At 49.3% G+C, this 20,573-nt stretch overlaps 6 protein-coding genes across 6 annotated transcripts; 4 read left to right on the top strand and 2 right to left on the bottom strand.

The window, feature by feature from the left end:
* Positions 1-5,172: 5,172 nt before the first annotated feature.
* PtA15_4A118 (uncharacterized protein) lies at positions 5,173-6,740 on the top strand (the record flags this gene model as incomplete). Its single annotated transcript, XM_053167969.1, has 5 exons — positions 5,173-5,244; positions 5,356-5,745; positions 5,875-6,034; positions 6,144-6,301; positions 6,393-6,740. The coding sequence occupies 5 exons, from the start codon at positions 5,173-5,175 to the stop codon at positions 6,738-6,740; spliced, it is 1,128 nt and encodes a 375-aa protein (XP_053019225.1).
* Positions 6,741-7,805: 1,065 nt separating this feature from the next.
* On the top strand, positions 7,806-8,550 carry PtA15_4A117 (uncharacterized protein; the record flags this gene model as incomplete). The annotated part of the gene is made up of 3 exons (XM_053167968.1): positions 7,806-7,893; positions 8,007-8,094; positions 8,160-8,550. The coding sequence occupies 3 exons, from the start codon at positions 7,806-7,808 to the stop codon at positions 8,548-8,550; spliced, it is 567 nt and encodes a 188-aa protein (XP_053019224.1).
* Positions 8,551-9,835: 1,285 nt separating this feature from the next.
* PtA15_4A116 (uncharacterized protein) lies at positions 9,836-13,675 on the bottom strand (the record flags this gene model as incomplete). The annotated part of the gene is made up of 12 exons (XM_053167967.1): positions 9,836-11,137; positions 11,210-11,395; positions 11,471-11,551; positions 11,622-11,735; positions 11,816-11,839; positions 11,909-12,069; positions 12,146-12,180; positions 12,252-12,489; positions 12,578-12,966; positions 13,043-13,144; positions 13,366-13,386; positions 13,572-13,675. 12 exons carry the CDS (start codon positions 13,673-13,675, stop codon positions 9,836-9,838), a joined length of 2,757 nt encoding a protein of 918 aa, XP_053019223.1.
* Positions 13,676-14,019: 344 nt separating this feature from the next.
* Positions 14,020-14,571, top strand: PtA15_4A115 (uncharacterized protein; the record flags this gene model as incomplete). The annotated part of the gene is made up of 2 exons (XM_053167966.1): positions 14,020-14,360; positions 14,403-14,571. 2 exons carry the CDS (start codon positions 14,020-14,022, stop codon positions 14,569-14,571), a joined length of 510 nt encoding a protein of 169 aa, XP_053019222.1.
* Positions 14,572-15,134: 563 nt separating this feature from the next.
* Positions 15,135-19,650, bottom strand: PtA15_4A114 (uncharacterized protein; the record flags this gene model as incomplete). The annotated part of the gene is made up of 18 exons (XM_053167965.1): positions 15,135-15,203; positions 15,284-15,946; positions 16,010-16,783; positions 16,864-17,001; positions 17,081-17,239; positions 17,330-17,350; positions 17,419-17,597; positions 17,666-17,747; positions 17,817-18,109; positions 18,170-18,238; positions 18,312-18,492; positions 18,549-18,659; positions 18,728-18,798; positions 18,859-18,963; positions 19,022-19,183; positions 19,257-19,281; positions 19,379-19,414; positions 19,534-19,650. 18 exons carry the CDS (start codon positions 19,648-19,650, stop codon positions 15,135-15,137), a joined length of 3,255 nt encoding a protein of 1,084 aa, XP_053019221.1.
* Positions 19,651-19,921: 271 nt separating this feature from the next.
* Positions 19,922-20,206, top strand: PtA15_4A113 (uncharacterized protein; the record flags this gene model as incomplete). Its single annotated transcript, XM_053167964.1, has 1 exon — positions 19,922-20,206. The coding sequence occupies one exon, from the start codon at positions 19,922-19,924 to the stop codon at positions 20,204-20,206; it is 285 nt and encodes a 94-aa protein (XP_053019220.1).
* Between the last annotated feature and the right edge of the window lie 367 nt (positions 20,207-20,573).

Genomic DNA, 20,573 nt, shown 5'->3' with positions numbered 1-20,573 from the left:
TCCCGCGGAGGCATAGGAGACCAGAAGTAAGTCCTCCCAATGTATGCATCTCCGGGTAGCTACTACTGCTTTTCAAACCCTACTCTATGCCACATTTGTGAGCACCGCGGTGGTCCTTGGTCTTTCCTCTTTCCTGGCTTTCTTCTGGATCTTTAGGCGCGGGTTTTTCTCTCAATTTCGACGGCAGGCGCGGAGCAGTCTAGGGACAGACTGCATTTGGGGAGGAGATGTGGTGCGCTATCTGGTACACGCGGTGTCAGGATCAAATTGGCGATGGCGCGCGGCTTGGCGCGCAGAGGTTCTTTTCCTCTATGTAGTGCGGCAGTTTTTCTTTGGTCTCTTCCCTGTCTCTTCCTTGTTGCTTTTCTTTCTACATTTGTCTGTTGATTTTGTTTCTTATCTGCGCGTGTTTGGAAGGTTTGGTTGTGTGGTGGGTTGGTTTTGTCTGAGTTTTTTGGTTTTGTTTTGGTTTTGTTCTTTTTTTTGTTTGTTCCTTCTTTCTGTTGAGTTTGTTGCGCGCGTGGGTGTATGATGAAGGTCCCGCTGTGTGCTGCGCCCGGAGTCTAAGTTCTGTTCGAACTTGGACGATGGGACGGCAAGGGAGACACTCTGAACCATATTTTCCATTGGAATTTTATTGATCTTGGCTATTCATTGCGATCTTGAGGATTCTCTGAGCTTTATCCATCCCGCCGACTTGCGGGACTCTTATCACGCACGTGGCGTAGCTTTGACAATCCCTCCCCTCTCTGATCCCGCCTTCCGGCGCTCCTCGACGATCTTCCTCGTCCATCCCAGTCCTCTTCCCTTTCTTTCAACAAACTACCCCGCCGACGCGCGCTCAACGCCGTCGTAAATCAAACACCCCATACCTCATCGCTCTCAGATCCCCCTCTCTTTCTGCGACCATTCCCGGAGGGCATTTCCCCAAACCTTTTCCCCTCCAACAACTGCCGCCGCCTGGCACGGACGGAGTTCCACAACGCGCGCAAACTAAAAAAAAAAGAAAAATAACAAAAGTTGAATGAAAAGAAAATTAACAGGAAAACAAAACCATCAACAAAAGAAACAAGGAGAAAGAAGGGAAAAAAAAAGTGGGAAGGGAGAAGGCCTGAAACGTCTTGAGGATGCGCGCCACGCCGCGCCATTGAAACTTGAGAGAGCCTTGAGGGCTGAAGTCTTGAGTATTGATGTCTTGAATCTTGATGTCCTCTGGCGCGCGCAACGCGCAAAAAACTCTTGATCCCCACGCGTGTACCAATCTGTCCACCACAATGGCCATCTCTATTCTGGGTTGCCAAAGGGAGAGTTCAGCTAATTGTAGGAAAACCCTTCTTAATGGATGCATCAGCAATAACCAAATACAATGGAAACAGGGAGTAATCACTATCTGTTGTGGACACAGGACAGACTTACTTGGTACCAATCCTCCTACCAACACCGGTTCAATAAGATACCAGTAACGGTAATGTATTGATATTGTATCAATTTTTGGTGCGTTATTGTTACCGTTACCAGTAACGGCAGCCCATTACCAATATTCAGTTTGAATTTTGGATTTTTTTTTCAAGCCGTCACAATATTGCCACTGATATGAAGTCAATATTGCCGCGGTATCAAGATTTTTTGGCTCTTTTAGCCGTTTCTTTGCTCTAATACTGCCGTTACCACTTTATCTGTGTTACCATAACAGTAACGGTATGGTAACACAGATAACATTTCGATACGTGCAGTGCGCAAAAAAACTTGTTACTGCTAACGGTAACGGTCCAATTAGGTAACAGGGATCAATTCAATACAAAATTTGGCCCAATATTGTATCAAATTGTATCAACCCAGTGTTGCTCCTACCACAAATGGGAAACCAGCAATCTCCGCAAACATGCAGATATCTGTTCATATCCGCATCTCTGGGACTCTTGGATCAACAATATATGGCTTGATCCGCGGGCTTTTACCAGGCATCCTACCTCGCTTCCCGGATACCCTACAGGGGACATCTAAGGCTGTGACCCAGGGTTTGGGTTGCATGAGTGCTCAGCCTGCACCCTGAACCCCGTATGCTCCAAGGTATGCACCAATCCCCACACTATGAAAAAAACTTGAGAAACTGTTGTCAGTTGACATGCAGTTACCATGCTAGTACTTTGATCAGTACCTGGGTTCTTCCAGGGTACTTCCAGCTTGCTTCCAGCCTAGCTCAGCATGGCCAGGTGCCAAGCCACAAGAAACAGCTGCTCAGTGCTCAATTTTGAGCACTGTGCCTCCAGGTGTCCTCAGACACTCAGCCTTGACAATGGACTGCACAAGTCCATGGTGCGACCTCATGGATGCCTCCCTCCCAGCAGAGAGGCCATCCACTTGGGTAAAAGTGTGAAGCGCGTTGACCGGGAGCTGTAGAGACTGTAAAGTGAAGATGTGTCTGGTGAGAGTTGAACTCACGACCTCAGCTATGCTGAGACACATACTAGAGTGCTGCCTTTACCAACTAGGCTACAGACGCTTGTGGCTGCCAGCTCGGTGGTTGGTTGGTAGTGCTCATGGGTTGATCCAACAGCCCTCCATACTGTGGTGATACATTATGGTAGCAGACTAACAGACAACTCAACACCCCCCCCCCCTTGCTACATGATGGGAAGTGGGGATTGACCCCAAAAGAGAGTGGGAATGAGACCCAGGAGATATGATCAGCGTAGGGATTGAACCTGTGATCTAGATGTAGGCTTTTAGGGGTTTTTGTGGTCTTACAAGTAAGCATTCACAAATTCATCAAGTCTCTATTTTAAGCAAGTAGCGCTCAGGTAGCTCTGGGCTCATAACCTGTAGAGACTGTAAAATGAAGATGTGTCTGGTGAGAGTCAAACTCACAACCTCAGCTATGCTGAGACACATACTAGAGTGCTGCCTTTACCAGCTAGGCTACAGACGCTTGTGGCTGCCAGCTGGGTGGTTGGTTGGTAGTGCTCATGGGTTGATCCGACAGCCCTCCATACTGTGGTGATACATCATGGTAGCAGACTAACAGACAACTAAACAAGAGCAACCCCCCCAGTCAAGTCCTGTCATCGAATGGGTCACAGTGCTGGTCATTGAGAGGGTACACAACCCACTCAATGACCAGCACACACCGGTTATCAAGAGGGTACACAAGCCCTTGATGACCGGCGCATGCCAGTCATTGAGTGGGTCTCAATCCACTAGACGACCAGCACAGTCCGGTCATTGAGTGGGTACACAACCCACTCAATGACCCGCACACACCGGTTATCGAGTGGGTACACAACCCTCTTGATGCCGGCACACACCGGCCATTGAGAGGGTAAACAACTCACTCAATGACCGGCACATGCCAGTCATCGAGTGGACTGAGACCCACTCAATGACTGGCACAGTCCGGTCATCAAGAGGGTACACAACCCTTTGATGACCGGCTCACACCATTCATTGAGAGGTACACAACCCACTCAAAGCCGGCGCACACCAGTCATCAAGAGGGTACACAGCCCACTCAATGATTCTGCCGGTCAGCAAGGGGTTGTGTACCCTCTTGATGACCGGACTGTGCCAGTCATCGAGTGGGTCTCAGTCCACTCAATGACTGGCGTGTGCCGGTCATTGAGTGGGTTGTTTACCCTCTCAATGGCCGGTGTGTGCCGGCATTGAGAGGGTTGTGTACCCACTCGATAAACGGTGTGTGCTGGTTATTGAGTGGATTGAGACCCACTCAATGACTGTCTTGTGCCAGTCATCGGGTCTCAGTCCACTTGATGACTGGTGTGTTGTGTGCCGGTCATTGAGTGGATTGAGACCCACTCAATGACTGGCTTGTGCCAGTCATTGGGTCTCAGTCCACTCAATGACTGGCATGTGCCGGTCATTGAGTGGGTTGTTTACCCTCTGGATGACTGGTGTGTGCCGGAATCAAGAGGGGTGTGTACCCACTGGATGACTGGACTGTGTGTGCCAGTCATCAAGTGGGTTGTGTACCTCTCAATGACTGGCTTGTGCCGGTCATCAAGTGGACTGAGACCCACTTGATGACTGGCTTGTGCCAGTCATCAAGTGGACTGAGACCCACTTGATGACTGGCACAAGCCAGTCATTGAGAGGTGCACAACCCACTTGATGACCGGCACACACAGTCCGGTCATCCAGTGGATTGAGATCCACTGGGTGACCGGACTGTGTGTGCCGGGTATTGAGAGGGTTGTGTACGTAACCACTTGATGGCTGGATGGTGATGTCAACCAGGAAGGATTCCTCCTGGTTGACAGGTGGATGTTGTTCAATGTTGGCCTGGAGGTACTGCCCCCAGCCATCTGTTGTATGTTGTTGTCTACATGGTTTCCCATTGGTGACGGGAGGCATTCCACCCGGTCAACAAGGGTGTGGTCTTGTTGACCAGGCAGGAGGGGCTGATACTGCCTGACAAGCCCAGTTTGGCAAACCATATCATGGATCTCCTGAGCATTTGCCTCAGAGACCATGGATCCCAGCTGAGCAATTGCCTCAGAGCTCAGTCTTGTCTAGTGCGCCACTGCACTAGAATGATGTTCAGCAAATCCCAAATATTCCAGGCTGTTCTAGCCTGGGATTCATTTGTATGAACCTGGTTCTAATTGAGTATTGACTCAAGTATGCCGCATGTCAACTGGCAGCAGTTTCTTGAGTTTTTTTCATAGTGCCAGGGCATGACTTTTTCTCCATGACGGGTTGGGCCTGGCCTGGCCCGGCAATCCAGAGCCCTTGGAGGAACCCTCCAACCACCCAAAAAAAGAATCTGAAGGCCGGCAAAGCCTCCCCCTTCCTTGTTTAGGCAAGTTCACCGGCCATCTTGGATGGACAAGTGTGTTTTTCGCCTTCTCCACTGATTTTTAGGCAACCAACCTTGATTTTATCCCTGCTAAGTTACCAACACAACATGCGAATGACACATGGTCATTCCTGCATGAACACTTGAAGTCAAAAAATTGCACAAATACCTGTCCTGAGCTACCCATCAAAATGCCATGCCCCGGGGTTCGGGGCATGTCAGAGCGCCATACCGAGCCTTGGACCCCGGGGCATAGCCTCGGGGCATGGGCTCGGGTTACAGCCTTAGGGACATCTGCTTTAAGGGTTGAAGCTAGGGCATTTCGATAAAACAAAGGTCGATTCTCGAGTCTCGGAATCATGGGCTTTGGTCAGGCTGTTGTTGGCCCACCTGGCTCAGGCAAGACGACGTATTGTTGGGGATTGCAGCAGGTGTGTATGTCAATTGTTCAGGCCCTCTCCCCTCCTATCCACCAACCACGACCATGCAACCAAAACTTTGGATACTAACCGCAGATTTGTGGGTGTTTGTGTTTTTTAAAGTATTTTAAGGCGATTTCTCGGCCGATCCTGGTGGTCAATCTTGACCCGGCAGCCGACCAGCTATCGTATGAGGCAGCAATCGACATCCGGGAACTGATCCGACTGGAAGAAGTGATGGAGTTCCACCGGCTGGGCCCGAACGGCTCGATCCTCTTCTGTCTCGAATTCCTGGAGAAGAACTTCGATTGGTTCTCAGAAAAACTTGCCGCACTCACCTCGCCCTCATCAACCTCATACTCATCTGCTGCTCCAGGTCCATCATCACCATCAGCCACTCCTGCAGAGGAAATCGATTACATCGTTCTCGACTTACCCGGTCAGGTCGAGATTTCAACAGACCACGAGAGCTTAAAAAACGTGCTCCATAAACTAGAGAAGCTAGATTGGAGAGTAAGTCCCCCCAAACGCACTCTCTTCTTCAATGTACCATGATTGATTGCCCCGCGATTAGATCTTTCCACTGCCCGTGATGATGACACGATTGGGTCGGGATAAATGATTGACGAGTCCCTTTTTTAGTTAGCCGTCGTCCAATTAACCGATTCGACTCATATTGTAGATCCCATCAAATACATCTCTATCGTACTCTTGAACCTTAAGACGATGTTGCATCTCGGCCTTCCTCAAGTCAACGTCCTGACTAAAATCGATTTGTTGAAACACTTTAACGAAGATTTCAGTCAGTTCATCTTATTCGGAATACGTGTTCCTTATCTATACATTTCCGGCCACTTTTTATTGCTGGCAAATTATATAAAAACCAAACGTGAAATGATTTTTTGCCCTAGAACTCAAGTTAGAATTTTACACCGACGTGCAAGATCTTTCGTATCTCTTACCGATGCTCGAGAACCAAATCTCGCCTAAATTCACTAACCTTAACAAGGCGATCATTGAATTGATTGAAGATTTTAATCTGGTTGGGTTTGAAAGTTTATGTGTAGAAGTAAGCAGGAAGTTTTTTTTTTTTTTCTCTTTCGTTAGCTGAAAAATCCGAGGAATATTTACTAAAGAGGGACGATGTTTTGAGCATACAGGATAAATCATCAATGACAAGACTAATTCTGACGATCGATAAAGCGCTAGGATACTATCCGAGTCATCGACCAAGCCTGACGAACGACAGGAGTCGTCCGCTGAATCCGGAGTGTGCACCGCCTGGCGGGGAGAAAGGAACGGGAGAGCGGGATGCAATGTCCATAGATGGCGAGCTTGGCTCGTCTTCTGGCCTGCTCAGTGAGATCCAAGAACGGTGGATCGATTATCCAGAATTGTATGACCAATTCCAACGCCAGCTCTGGGCTGATGAATCTGAACTCGTCCTCCAAAGAGCCTCTCAACTTAACCAAATCAACGCTATTCAACAGAATAAACAACAACCTTAATCCCGTTTTTCTTGTCTTTACCCCCTTTTTCTTCTTAGATTGTTCGTACTGATTGAGATACTCCTCCCAAAAATACCAACAGTGTCTTGTTGCGCTCCGTTCCTGTAATCCTTAGATACAATCATCATTATCCTGTCATCCATCTCTTGACATTTTATTGTCCTTCATCTACATATCTGTCCTATAATTTCCATGTTGATTTTACTTTTCATAGGTGAAGTGTGATTTTCACTTTCCCTTCTGTAGGATACTGGCAAATTCCATTCATCTATCAGCTAGCCAGGGTCCCATTTTTTATTTATATCTACTGGCCCCTTAAGGCTACCGCTCGGCTACCTTCTTGTTCGGAAGGTATTCCTTCCGGACAGCGAGGTGATTATTGTGCAGCCTCGTTTCCCGGCAGGCATTTCTTCCGGATTACACAACCTTCTCGTCCGGAAAGGATTGTTTCGGGAGGACAAGGCTATACAGGGATTTATAACCTTGTCGATCCCTTCCGGGCGACGAGACCCCTGTTCTATCTGAAAACAGCGATGGTAACTGCCAGGCGGTGCCGGGTGTGGTACTGTCAGCCCTCAGCCACTTCAGACAGCGCAGAGAGCCAACACGGAGCCGCAAACGTGTTTCCTCCGGCATGAAACGCGGCACTGAGGCTGCAAATTCTGGGCAAGTCAGCAATAGAGCAGTGATCATGGACGAGTTCAACTGTAGTTGAGCGGACACTAGTGCACATACATATGCCCGCTTACTAGCGGCCAAAAGATTGAAGAAGGCACAGTCTGAGGAGTATCCAGACGAGTTACTGGGACAAGGAAGCAAAGAGTCAGCCTGCCCAAAGTCACAATCCGTGTGCCTTTGGCCTAGTTCTAGTGGACGGTCAGCAGAGATGACCTGGTTGATTTCAGAATCCTGCTCAGCACATGTGTTCTTTGCAATTATTTCTTTCATCCCATCTGCTTCAAATCCCTATTCTCTTTCCTCCTCACAATATCACCATACATATTTTCTGCTCCTTCTCATCCATCCAAATCCTCAATTCTTCCAGTTTCATCCAACATAATCCAGATGGTGCTTTTCCTTCCGATACCCTCCCATCTGGTCTTACCCGCCCTATGTACCACCCGCAATAGGCAACCCGCCTACATTGCTCGATGTGGCTACTACGACTGACCGCTTTATCAAAACCACCAATTTTTATTGTAGGCCTGCTCTCACATCCCATCAAACACCCAAATGTGCTTGCTTAAAATTCTTTTGATTTAACAGGTCCATCGATGATGCCTGTTGATTCAACTCCACTCGCTGAGGCCACCAATTCAATGGTCAAAACAAGCCTCTTGTCCATCACAGACCGGTAAGTCCTTCGATATTGATGGCTATCTGAATTTCCTTGCACTTTTTTCCTCAATTCTGATGCAGCCCCACTTGTACATGCACATCAGAACCTTTGGCTGCTGTTCTCATCCCCGAGATAAGAGAGCTCATTCAAGCAACGCGCGCGCAAACCCACGATGCCCTTGCACTGCAGAACGAATGTCGTGCCAACAACAATGTCATCCTGGCACTTCGGGATGAATGTCGTGCTAACAACCGAGTAGTTATGACCCGACTCGGCACTGTCGATACCCGACTCGACACTATCGAGACCCGACTCGACACTATGGAGACCCGACTCGGCAACATAGAAACCCGCTTGACTCGAATTGAAGACATCACCAAAGCCCAGGTCAGCCATGCGCGACAAATGGCAGATCGATTTGTCATCCCAGCTCCCCCCCAACGAGGAAGGCAGGGAGTTCAGCCTATGTAGCCTGTTCATAGCCATCAGATCTGTAATCCCTTTGACCTCTTCTTTTCGTATCACCCCCATCCTTTTTTTTCACCTCTACTTCTTCTGTGGTCACCTTGATCCCGGCCATGGACCGCTCTTCCAGCGGCATGCACTTTAATTGGAGTCTGTCCAGCCTTATGTGCCCGCATCCGCACTTGATACACAGGATCTGCTGTACATACTGCCACAAACCCTCTCTCTTGCCATCCACCAATCTGATGAATTCAATCAAATTACAACTGTCTTCGCGTAAGCTATCCGTCTTCTCCAAGCTGAGCTGCACGACTAGATAGTGCTATCCGCGCTTACACCGGGTCCGGACGATAGCATGTGATGCTACATCGGTAGAAGCATCCGATACAACGGCCAACCAATCTTGCATACATCAGGGAGAGCCAACGAGCACCTGTATGCCCACTTCAGTCAGAAGCTGGGCTAGTCCCTTGCAGGGTGATGATCGTCTCCAGTGAGCAAGGAAGGGTGTGCAGGATGGACTGCAGATCCAATCACTGAATCCCAAGGTGGTCGTGCTCACCACTCCCCTCAGGCTATCTCACCAAGACTGGCTTGCAATACCCTCGATCAATCGGATCATCTCATCTCCTGGCTCCCCGCTCTCAATCGGGTTTAACGGCTACCTGGAAGCGACAATCAAGCAGTAGGAGCTCCGGGGAGCTGCAGGCAGCATGAAGGAGAAACATTCGGACGGCAAAGAGAGCGGGGAGAAGGCTTTAAGCCGGATAGCCGTCCAGGTCAACGACTTTGCCCCGATCACCAAACGGATGACCCTGGCATCATCATATGGCACATCAAAGGTCCCCGGGATAACACATATTTAATTGACGAATGAACGCCAATGGGCGAACGAACTGCGACTCAAAACAACACAAAAACCAAAAACGTTTCTCGAAACAACGATACTTGAAAAGATATGAACATGAGTATTGGGGGCAGGAGATGGCAGACATAGGAAACAACTGGACAATGTCTTTAACTGATAAAAAAAAAGATAACTGATGATAGCTTAATGTACCTAATAAAGAAGTGGATTAGCGGAGAAGGAGAAAGAAATGTGCAAGAAAGACACAACATTTTTTTTTTTGGGGGGGGGGGGGGGAGGGTGGAAGGAGTCGGATGAATTAATGATCCAACACACATGACACGAGTATGAGAGAAAGAGGGAAGGAGTAAGGACGGAAAGGAGACCAAGAAGGGAGGAGAGAATTAGGTCGAATGGTGGGTGAGTGAGAGTCAAAAAAAGTGATTAGTCGGACTTCTCAAGGTCTTCGATTCGTTGCTTGTTGTGATCAAAGGTGACGGAGCGGGCCTGGATGACGAGGATCCTGCCTTCCATTTGGGAGGCGACGAGGGCAGATGAGACGTCGCCAAGACTCTTGCGGACGTCGGAGGAAGCGACGATGCCGAGCCGGTGAGCGAGATCGGAGGGCTCGCCGAGCTTGTCGCCGGCGCGCTCCTTGAGATACTGGCTGAGCTCGGAGGCATGGCTCTCGCCGCCCTGTCGGGACCGACCGGTGACGACCATCAGTTCGGGGCCATGGGCGGTAGCGTTGGCCCGGGCGATGATGGTCTGGAGGGGAAGCGAGGTCTCGACGGTCTCGACGGCCAGCTTGCCGCTCCGTCCAGCCATCTCCTCCGCCGTCGCCCAGAGCAGGTTGTCGGCCGTCTCCGACTGCAGGTTCCCCGCGGGCGTCGTCGGCCCGTAAAGCGTGTCCCCAGGCCGTAGCGGGTTGTTGATCGTCATCTGGTTCAGTAACGTCTCCGGATTCTGCCCGGTCGTCGACTTCAGCTGTTCGACTAGCTGTCGGTCATCTTCGCTCGTTGGATCGGCTGTGCGGACTACCCGCAGGACACTCGCAAACACGTTGGAATGGTGCGAGAGTTGCATGACCAGTGATAGAGCTGCCCGGTCATCTGGGCCACCAACAAACACACAGAGAAGATGCTGCTTCCGGTCGCTAATCAGCGTCGCAGGTCCGGCGTTCTCCTCATGCGAAGCCAGTCGGAAACCAGAGTCGACGAGCACGGCCACATCACACTCGACTCTTTGGAAGATTGCTCGAACTAGGTTGGCGTACTGAGGACTAGATTGCATCCTGCTGGACAGCATCTTTTCAATCGGGTTGACACTGGTCGCAGCCATGTGAGGAATCCGATCCGAGCTGATGTACCAGGGAAGGATGACCAGCTGGGGAGAAATCCGGAAAGTTTCGGCAACGATTTCGCCCACGAACTCTTCTTCCAGTACGATTGACATGTTTGTGTTGGGTACCGCTATCCCGTTCAAGAGAGCAAAGGTGTTGAAGATCTTGAGGATTGGGTCGTACTTTTTTGTCTCAACAACATCACTTGCTTTCATTACATCGGAAGTACGCTGACTGAGCTCCAGTAGACGAAGTGCGGAGACTTGTGGTAAAAATCCTGGGGTTTTGGCTGGAGTGGCTTCAATCGAGCTGTCTTGCTTTTCGGAATCGATAGCAGACGGACCTGGTGCGTCGATGGCTGCGGGCGTGCTCTTGACAGGTTGCTGTAGCAACTTGATGAAAGACTACGATGGAGTGAACGTTTTTTTGGTTTAGTCTATGATTTAGAATGTGCGCGAGAGGGAGGAAGAACAAACCATAACACTAGGCAGATGCTCAAGTTGACTGAGTACGACTAGGAAGCTGGACTTTTCTGAAGCGTGGGCAGAAAGCTGAGAGGCGAAAATCTTGCTACCGTTCTGCTGAGCGATTTCAATGCGCTTGCGATGGTGGTAAGATTCTGGATAGAAGAGTAGGGTGAGTGGGGTAGTTACGAAGGTGGTCTGTGAGGGTAAGACGACATTGGTTAGCGACAGAAAAGATGCAAGGTAGAGAGGAGAGGTTTGAGCTATACGCACCACTACCGCCATCAGTACGAACATAGCGAAAACCTTGGTGTTTAGAACTCCAGCCTTGAGCCCTATGTTCAAAACAATAAGCTAGAAAAGATAAAGGAGAGCTAGTGAGCACTTGGACAAGCTCGGGAGAAATTGATCACACAAAACATACCTCCACCAAGCCTTTGCAAGCCATCAGACTTCCAACGGCGCCACTCTCTCTCCAGTCCATGCCACCCCATCGTGCCATTAGAAAACAGGGCACAAACTTCGATACTTCGGCGCTCTGGATGATAATGAGATGGAACAAATATAAATTTGAAACCTGGGACAGGGCATTCGAGGTGAAGAACATGATGAACTGACGATGAGTACGCAGACTGTCCAGCCCTAGATGTGTGGAAGCAGAGGTTGATATGAGTAAGCGAGATCAATGGAAATGGGTGCGAAGTGACATACCCAAAGGGCACCATCGTTAAGCTGCGTGAGATCAGTGGAGAGGCCAGAGAGGGTGAAGTAGAGAGGCAAGAAGAATACGGTGACGAGGTCTTCGATCTTTGCGACCAGCTTGTTAGCAAATCCACCGTCATGGGGCATGATCACTCCGATGAGAAAGCCGCCTGTGGGAGGTAGAGAGAGCAAGGGTATGAGCATGGATAACTTGGGTGAGAGGAGAAGGAGCGAGGGGGGCCGAACCGAAAATGGAATGGACACCGATGACCTGGGTGAACCTGAACAAATGATAGGTGGGTTGTCAGGCAAGGGAGGGATATAAATTGAACGGTCGAAGAGAAGCGCGTACCATGCTGAGGTGAAGGTCATGAGGAGAACAAGACAGGTGATTCCGGGTGTGGGGCCTTTCTCGAAGCTGCCGGACCGTCTGGCGAGGAAGATGAAGACCGGACGGACGACGAAGGCCAAGAAGACGATCCACGCGGCAACGGTGAGCATGACGTAGAGTGCGGTGAGGCCGGCGCCAGAGTTGACGAGGGTGACAGCGAGGGCCAAAAGGATCCAGCCGATAACATCGTTTGCGACTCCTGGAGAAGGAACGGACAACCAGGTCAGGAAAAAAAACAAAAACAAAGCCTAGATATTTCGATCGATGGGATAGAAGATGATGTTTACCGGCTGCGAGGGTGGCGATTCCGACGGGGTTTTGGAGTAGCTTGAGTTCGGTGAGGATTCGACAGAGGACGGGGAAGGCGGTGATAGCGAAAGCGACACAGATAAAGAGCAAGAAGTGGCCGAACTCGACGGTGGAGGCGTCGACGAAGCGGTTGTAGATCCCGGCGGCGACGGCGGCGCCGATGCCGAAGGGGATGGCGAGGCCAAAGAAGCCGATCCCGGCGGCCGAGCGCCAGTTCTGCTTGAACAGCTTGAAGTCCACCTCCAGTCCAATGATGAATAGGAAGAGTACCAGGCCGATGTTGGCTACTAGGGAGAGGAACGGGATCGAGGAGGTCGGGAAGATGGTGTGGGAGAAGTTGGGGATCCTTCCCATGGCCGTTGGGCCCCTGTTGCACCATAAATTAAGTTATTAGTATGAGCCGGTGTTTTTTGGAAATTATGGCCGTTTGGGTGGCGACGTACAGGATGATCCCCCCAATGACCTCTGAGATGACTTTGGGCTGGCGGATCCGCTTGAAGAAAAACCCGATGATGTTACAGAATGAGATGATGATAACGGCTTGACTGGGGACGATTGGGAAACAAAGTGGTCAGCATCGGCGCGCCGGGAGTTGGGAGACGCGCTGCAGCGGGATGATTTTGGAGGGCGACACGGGGACATTTCATAATTATGTATTTATGTCACGTTGGCTGGTTGAAGACGCGCAGCTGCATGAATGCGCGCACTGGACTGGGTGGAGATGGATAGCAGGAGAATGATCGATGGGGGCAGAGAGCGGACATACACGATAAACAGCACGAGTGGTCTGCGAGTGTGGCCAAACGCGTTCGGATTGATGATGGTGATTGTAGATCGGGATGCAGCGGCGAGTTGATCGAAGGATGGGGTGTGGAAAGAAGACACCGGTCAACATGAACGCCACAGATGAGGCTAATTAAACACGGATGTGCGGGATAAACATGCTTGTCGGGATGGACTGCGGGCACTGACTCGGTAGGATCAAACGCGAATGGGTCCTTGTGGTGGGGGTCGAGTAGGCTCTGGCTGGCGACTTTGGAGGTGGAGCCTTCGCTTGCGGAGCCGTTGGAGGCCATTGGATTTACCCTGGCGGAAGTGGTGGTGTGGGTTGGAGGAGATTCAGTCGACGAGCCAAGCCAGTTAAGTACTGTTCTGTGCTCTGCTGGCGTAGAAGCTGGAGCAGCGCTGGTCGTCCTGGTTGTGCTGGGGAAGAGTTGGCTGGCAGTATCTATAAGTATCTATGCAGTTTCTGGATCGGGAGAGTTGGATATATTTATAGTCATACCCTGCAGTATCTTCTATGTACTGAACTCCACTCCGGAATAATATTTGAATACTGTGTGCGAGACTGGGCTGAGCCGAAGCGGAAGGTGCTTGGTGAAATGCTCATGAAGCTGGCCATTCAGCCTGGCTGGTTGGGATGGACTGGCTCTGTTGGAAAGCGCAGGAGAGTCTGCAGAGTGCCAGAGGGGGTGGGCTCAGACGCCAGCCCGCCTGGAAGCGGAAGCGGGACTTCTTGGGTCGGATACACTGGCTCAGCAGCCATCGAGCTCGACATGGCTATCCACTTCCCATCATCACCTCAACCATCCAGAGAACACATAACCACCCCGGCATCAATGTAGATGTCCAGCCAACATCACTGGGTGATCTCTTCAGGGAGTGTCGAGACACATCCTGGGGGAGTTCCGACTCCCAAAAGAGAACAGAAGAGGCGGCCGAACGCCGCTCGAGACCCGCACTCGGCCGTCCCCCGCTCCCGTGAGCCAGATCCCTGCAATCTTGTCACCTGACTCGGGCCAGTGCAAGGCCATCCAGCCAAGCCCCAGCTGACCCTGGCACGAGCTGCTCGATTCCATCACGGGTTTTCACAACGAAGACCAGGAAGAAGTGCACTGGTGGACCCGCGGCGGCAAGAACCAAACTCAGACACCATCCCACGAGCCCAGCCTCCCGGAAGGGTGTCTCTTGAACTGTTGTACATCCAGATACATATTCATGATTCGCAACGCAAACTTTACGAAGTCCCTCAAGACTTCGGGCTAAACTTGCCGAGCGAGCCTCCGTCATAAACGCTCAACTCGAATAAATCCCAATTAGAAAAGGCATTTATGACTACCACCCTCGATGGGATTCGTCCAATGAAGTCTTTTAGGTGCTCTCCCTCAGACAAACATTGTGAATTGCAGCTCAATCTCATCGAGCATCATGTAAAATCACTGGTAATAACATGTTGGCCATCTGATTGGCTTCAATTGCATACGTGTATTCAGGAGGTACAATCAACTTCAAAATAACGCACATTTAATCTCCAGTCAGATTGATAAACAGTGCGCATAAAACAAAAGAAAAGAATCCTTGAGATGATTAATCTCGTGTGAGGCAGATAATTTTTCTCTGTCACAGTCATATATTCTGTTAAGCGTTTTAGGAACAAGTCTTGAGTAGTCATCGTGCATATTGAGTCGGCCTACGGCTTATCGTCCGTCACTGACATATATTCTAATACTAATAGGGGCTTTAGGAAGATGATTTTTATCTTCTTGAGTAGTTATCTTGCATGTTCAGTCGGCCTACGCCATAGTCATCCGCTTGATTGTTTCTCTGAGGAACGGATCCATTGCTCAGTTAGAAATTTTCTTTTTTTTCAGCAAAAACCTTGCAGAGAGTCTGATTGAACTTACATCGTATGAACGATCTTCTTGACCACCTTGATAGGCTGATTGATAGCCTCGATTTTGCTCAGGAGACCTGTTTCCTTTATGCTTATCATGTTTATGCTTGTTCTTTTTGCTGCCGTGACTATCGTTAGAACTCTTGCTGTCTTTACTGGCGCTGCGGTGATGTCGATTCGCATGCTTATCCGAGCCTCTGTGGCTGTAACCCGAGTCTTCATGACGTCTACCTTCGTCGCGAACGGGATTTCCATAATTGGATGAAGAGTGGTGAGCAGGTTCAGTGCCACCCGAATAAGTGCCGTATGTCGATTGATTGGCGTGACCACCAGTGCTTTGGTAGGACGACTCGTAACCGCTGTGTTGGGCTTGAGGAAATGAAGGGTTGGCATCATAATCATTGCGGCGCCCAGACCCAGTACCACTGTTATAGGAGCCACCGGTATGCTCATCGCTGTACCCGTAGGTCGATTGACTGCCGCTGTTATGGGCTTGCGGAAAGGCAGGGTTGGAATAGGAATCAGAATCCTCGCCATGCCGACGGTTCTGCGCAGAGCCATAACCTGAACCGATTCTACCGCTACCGAGATCATTATGGTCGCCGTAGGATGTTTCCTGGTGAGGTTTGGGGAATGCGGTTCGTGAGCCGCCATACTCGGCTTGGGAAGTTACCTAGATAAATGTGGTCAAAAACGTCGGCTCCAAGTCATGAGTGAACAGTGCGCGTAAACTTACTTGGCCAGAATAATCTTGCCTTTGCCCAGATCCTACCGCGTAGTCATCTTGTCGTTGGTAAGTGTGGCCAGAGCTAGGCTTGACGTTTTCATGTCGAGCAGAAGGCATCTGGTAGCTGCCGGAATTATTTTCCTGGGTGGTTTGGTGCGACACGCCGAAACTTCCAGTATCTCGGGAGTAGTTGTCGCGTCCGTGCTCTGCGTGGGCCGACGAGACACGGGATTGCGAATGAGAACTCTGCTCGTGCAGGCGACCAGGAGAGTAATTGTCTCGATCGTTTCGCTCGCCACGAGATGGATAAACCTCAGTCCTGTCTCCGGAGTGGCCACTCGATTGTGGGTTCTGGTGGTGACCCGACCGACCATAGTTTTCTTCGTTGCGTCCAGACGCGCTCTCGTGTTGCTTAGAAATCCCATAAGCACTTTGGTTTACAGAACTTTGGTGTCCGTAGCCAGATTGGGCGCTACCAAATTGGCCCTGGGACTGACCATACGAAACTTTGGATTGCGAACTGTTATGACCTGGGGAATTGGAGCTACCGTAATTCCCTTGAGACTGAGAACTAATTCCACTTGATTTATAGCTCGCGTTATGTTGAGCTTGAGACTGAGAGCCAACGGCCCCATATTGACTTTGCGGATTGGCACCTCCGAGCTGAGAAGCTTGCTGATAGGCAGGATGTGAATGCCCATGGGAAGGGGCCCCACCTTCGATACGCGGATCAACACCGCCTTTCGTAGTTTTGCGCTGATTCCGATGGTTCCGAACACTGTCCTACAGATCGAAGGCGTTGAAGCGTAGCTCTTCAGAAAGCATGTGGCACAACGGTGTCGAGCCAAAGGAAAAAAACTAACCTTTGTCAGGCTATTGATAGTCAATTCTCTCTCATCTCGGTCCATCTCGTGCAACCATTTTTGCATATACTCTATCATTTCCCTCTGAATCTTGGAATTTCGATTAGCGAAATTGGGGTGATGGATGGCTTCCAGAATCTGTCGAGGAGAATACCAGATTGGTTACTAATTAAACAATATATTATGTTTTTGATTTCTGATAGTTCAGCAGCCTTACGCTATCGATGACCCTGTCGGGGTTTTCATCATTGCTCCAAGCCTCGACCATCAGACCAACAGTGTATTTGACAATGATAACCGAAACGTTTCCGGCAGGATCATTGAGAATATTCGAGAAATGGTCCTTCGCCAAAACACTGTGAGTGGGATCCGAAGCCTGTGAAATTCAAGAATGTGCTTCAATAAATACCGCTTGGGAGTGGTGGGGGATGTGAAAGCCTAATCACTATTGGGGAACCATACTAACATTGGGATCGTTGAAAACAGTCTGCATCAAATAATAAATTCATGTCAGTTTCGACAGGAATTGGCAGGGATCAAATGTTTTGAACAAACCCATTGATCGTTGCCTGAGATGACGGCCTCACTCCCTTGTCCAATAGCAGCACTTGCTTGTAGAAGGATCGGTCTCACGAAGGGATCAATTGTGACCATGATCCACTGCGCGAGGGACAAAGCCAGATTGTCTAACATCGAGCTCAGGCCGGGAATTCCTTGGATGAGCTCCTCAATCCCTATGATTGAAGTTGCGGATAATGTTAAGCTGGTTTCAGGCCCAGTTGATACATACATCAGCACTTACGACGCATCAAATTATCACGGACTTTGAAGAGCTCCCAGATTTTTGCTTGAAGCTCCTCTGGTGCTAGTTGATCAATGCGGCCCTGTTGCGTCAAAGATCCCAAGAAATCACTCAATATACGCATCGTCTTCCCATTAAGCCCTGTACGTACATCAAGATCGAATGCATTCTTTTTCTCATCCATTTTGTCCAAATCGTTCTGGACGTCTGAGTTTCCCCCGCCTAACGGAAGCTTGCTCAGCAAAGACTTGATAACGTTCAGATTGATACCCCCAGGCTTCTTATTTGCATCTTGGGCACCATCTAATTGCGCAGTCAAATCGGCAATGGAAGCAGACGAAAGTTTGTCGCTAGCCTCGCCAAGCATCGAAAAGCAAAAATCAGCTCCAGCGAATGTTCCAGTCACCAAGGGGGGTACTAGACCATCGGGACTGTTGACTTTTACTATAATAGATAATGCAGGTGTAAGCTCATGGAAATTGTATGGACGTGGAAGAAGCATACCATTCTCTCCGACGTGGGCAAACACCTGCTTGTGACCAAGCTTTTGCAAGGCTAGCTCGCACCAATTACCTAGAAGACAAGAAGGATAGGTAAGACTCATGAAAGCTCGTGCCAAGATGTTATGCAATCGTCAAAGACTTACTATGAGCAGAAAAGTCTTCCAATGTATGAAGACCGGTACCAAGCAAGCGGAAACTTTCAAATTCCTTCTCTTCATTTCCTTCTCGTCGGGCTTGGCGTCCAAGCTCAATACATTGTCGGAACACTCTGCGAATACAAGCTGTGGACGTGTCGAATCCTTGGTCTTCCGATGCGATGTACATCTGAGGTGAAAGATGGATGAGCCACCGGAATGACTTGCCAATGATGAAAGCCTCACCTTCATGCCATTTCTTTCGTCGACTCGGAGTTCACGCGCTTCATCGACTGGAGGTCGAAGGCGGGGATCGTATTTTCGTGGATCTTCTCCTTCAGCGTATCCTTTTGGGTTCTAAATACGACGAAACGTGAATGCGAGTTGAGTGAGAGACAAGACACGCTGTCGAAAGAACAACTCACATCAATATGTTCTGTGAGTAAATAAACTGAAAGTCGCTCTCGTGTCACCTGGAATTCACGGGTTGCGTAACCTAATCAAAAAGATCAGATCAATTAACCTTTAGCCGACGACTCGTTTTGAACAGACTTACCAAAGCTTAAGAAGCCCATCGTCATAATGCATATGACCAGCGATTCCGGAGTCATCGCTTTGAATCCAGCTATATCGCAAACTTGCGAGAGATCACGCAGCCAGTCTGATACGAGGGATCAGATAAACCGTTGGAGAGAGGAGATTTACAACAGCTTGCTCACTTCCAAAATAAACTCTCTTGACATCTAAGCCCGTAAACTTTTTCCCTCCTTTAGATCCACCCCCGATCTTGCCTGAAGCTGCTCCCAAGAGAGCACTAGCAATCGCACCGACAATTGCACCCCCGCCCTGGCCCGCGACTTTGACAAGACCTTCCAAGGAGTCTGTGATTAGGAAGAGAAGATATACATGTCAGACTCCAGTTTCGATCATTAGGAATGCTGGTTTTTGAGTCACCTTCAATGTCTCCATGTCTCCAGGCCTTTTTTTTAAAAATGAAAATCAAAAGAATCAGGACAAAACAGAGTCAGAAGATTGATCAATCTGTTTCGTCAATTATAGATTAGAGACCAAGCTACCTTTCCCTTGAGATAAGCCGCGTCGGGGATGTTACCCTAGACAAATAAGTTAAGAATGATCAAGGGTGAGCAGATGGACCTAGTATGCAGAACCAGGAAGCACGGGGAGGTTCCTGGTGAAAACTGCAGTCAATTCAAACCGAAAATCCACTCACTGAACCAAAAGCGGAAACTGAAGGTAAACAGGAGACCAAGCCAATCACGACGATCGCATAGAACAGGTTGGTTGTCATGCCTGAAATCTTTGACTTGCAGGATGTACAACTGGCCATGATCACGGGTCGTTCTGGGTACGTAAACAAGCTGTACGAATTCTTAAATTCTTTCGTGAGTTGATGATGGGTGTGAGGTTGCGTAGAGATGGTTTACTGTGACCGGCTGCGAGTAGCCGACTTCATCTATGTATTTATATCTCCTTTTGCCTGATGTCAGCATGGGCTTGGCGATAAATTCGAGTTTAATCTTAAGGTTTCTGCCACCATGACGTCATTCCAGGGAGGCCATCGATGACCATAAGTACGGCGAGAGTGGCAACAAGACAAGATGGTCTCACATCAGGCTAAACAGGAAAAGCTGGCGCGCAAGCTGCTTCCCAACCATTCGATTCGATCGGACGAACAGGAAGTATCATCTCATCAGCGTCGGCGTCCTGGCTCCTCTTCGTTGCCTAGTTCTGATAAAGTGGAGATCGAGTGGTTCGATTGGTTCGTCATCCTTTCATCTCACTTCCCATACTTAACGATGCCTCATGGGCTTGGGGCTTTCGCGCTCGCGGTTCACCTTCCTGACACGATTCTCAAGTTCACAGAACACCGAAAAGAAAAATGAAGACTGCTTGAAAACCTTATTCGAGATACCCGCTCACCACCATTCACCAGCAGTCAAGAAAACTAAACCAGACATCCTCCAACCGAATAGGCTTCGATTCAATAATTGGTCTATCAACTAGGCTGACAAACTCGATCACGAAAAATCACGTGAATTATCTCATGTCCAAGGACAATCCACATTTTCTTTTAGGACTCAATTTGCCTTAAAATATCTTGAGAATTTGAGAATTAGTGTGATAGAACTTAACGAATCAATTGATAGAAGGCACTATGCCAACAAACCACAAGAAGATGACGAAAACGAGTCCAAGCGTGATGAAATCAAGAGTGACGCGATACACGACAAGGCCATATGGGAGCCACCC

This window comes from Puccinia triticina, chromosome 4A (assembly GCF_026914185.1).
Source record: "Puccinia triticina chromosome 4A, complete sequence".
NCBI lineage: Eukaryota > Fungi > Basidiomycota > Pucciniomycetes > Pucciniales > Pucciniaceae > Puccinia > Puccinia triticina.
This window is presented reverse-complemented; position numbering and strand designations above follow the sequence as displayed.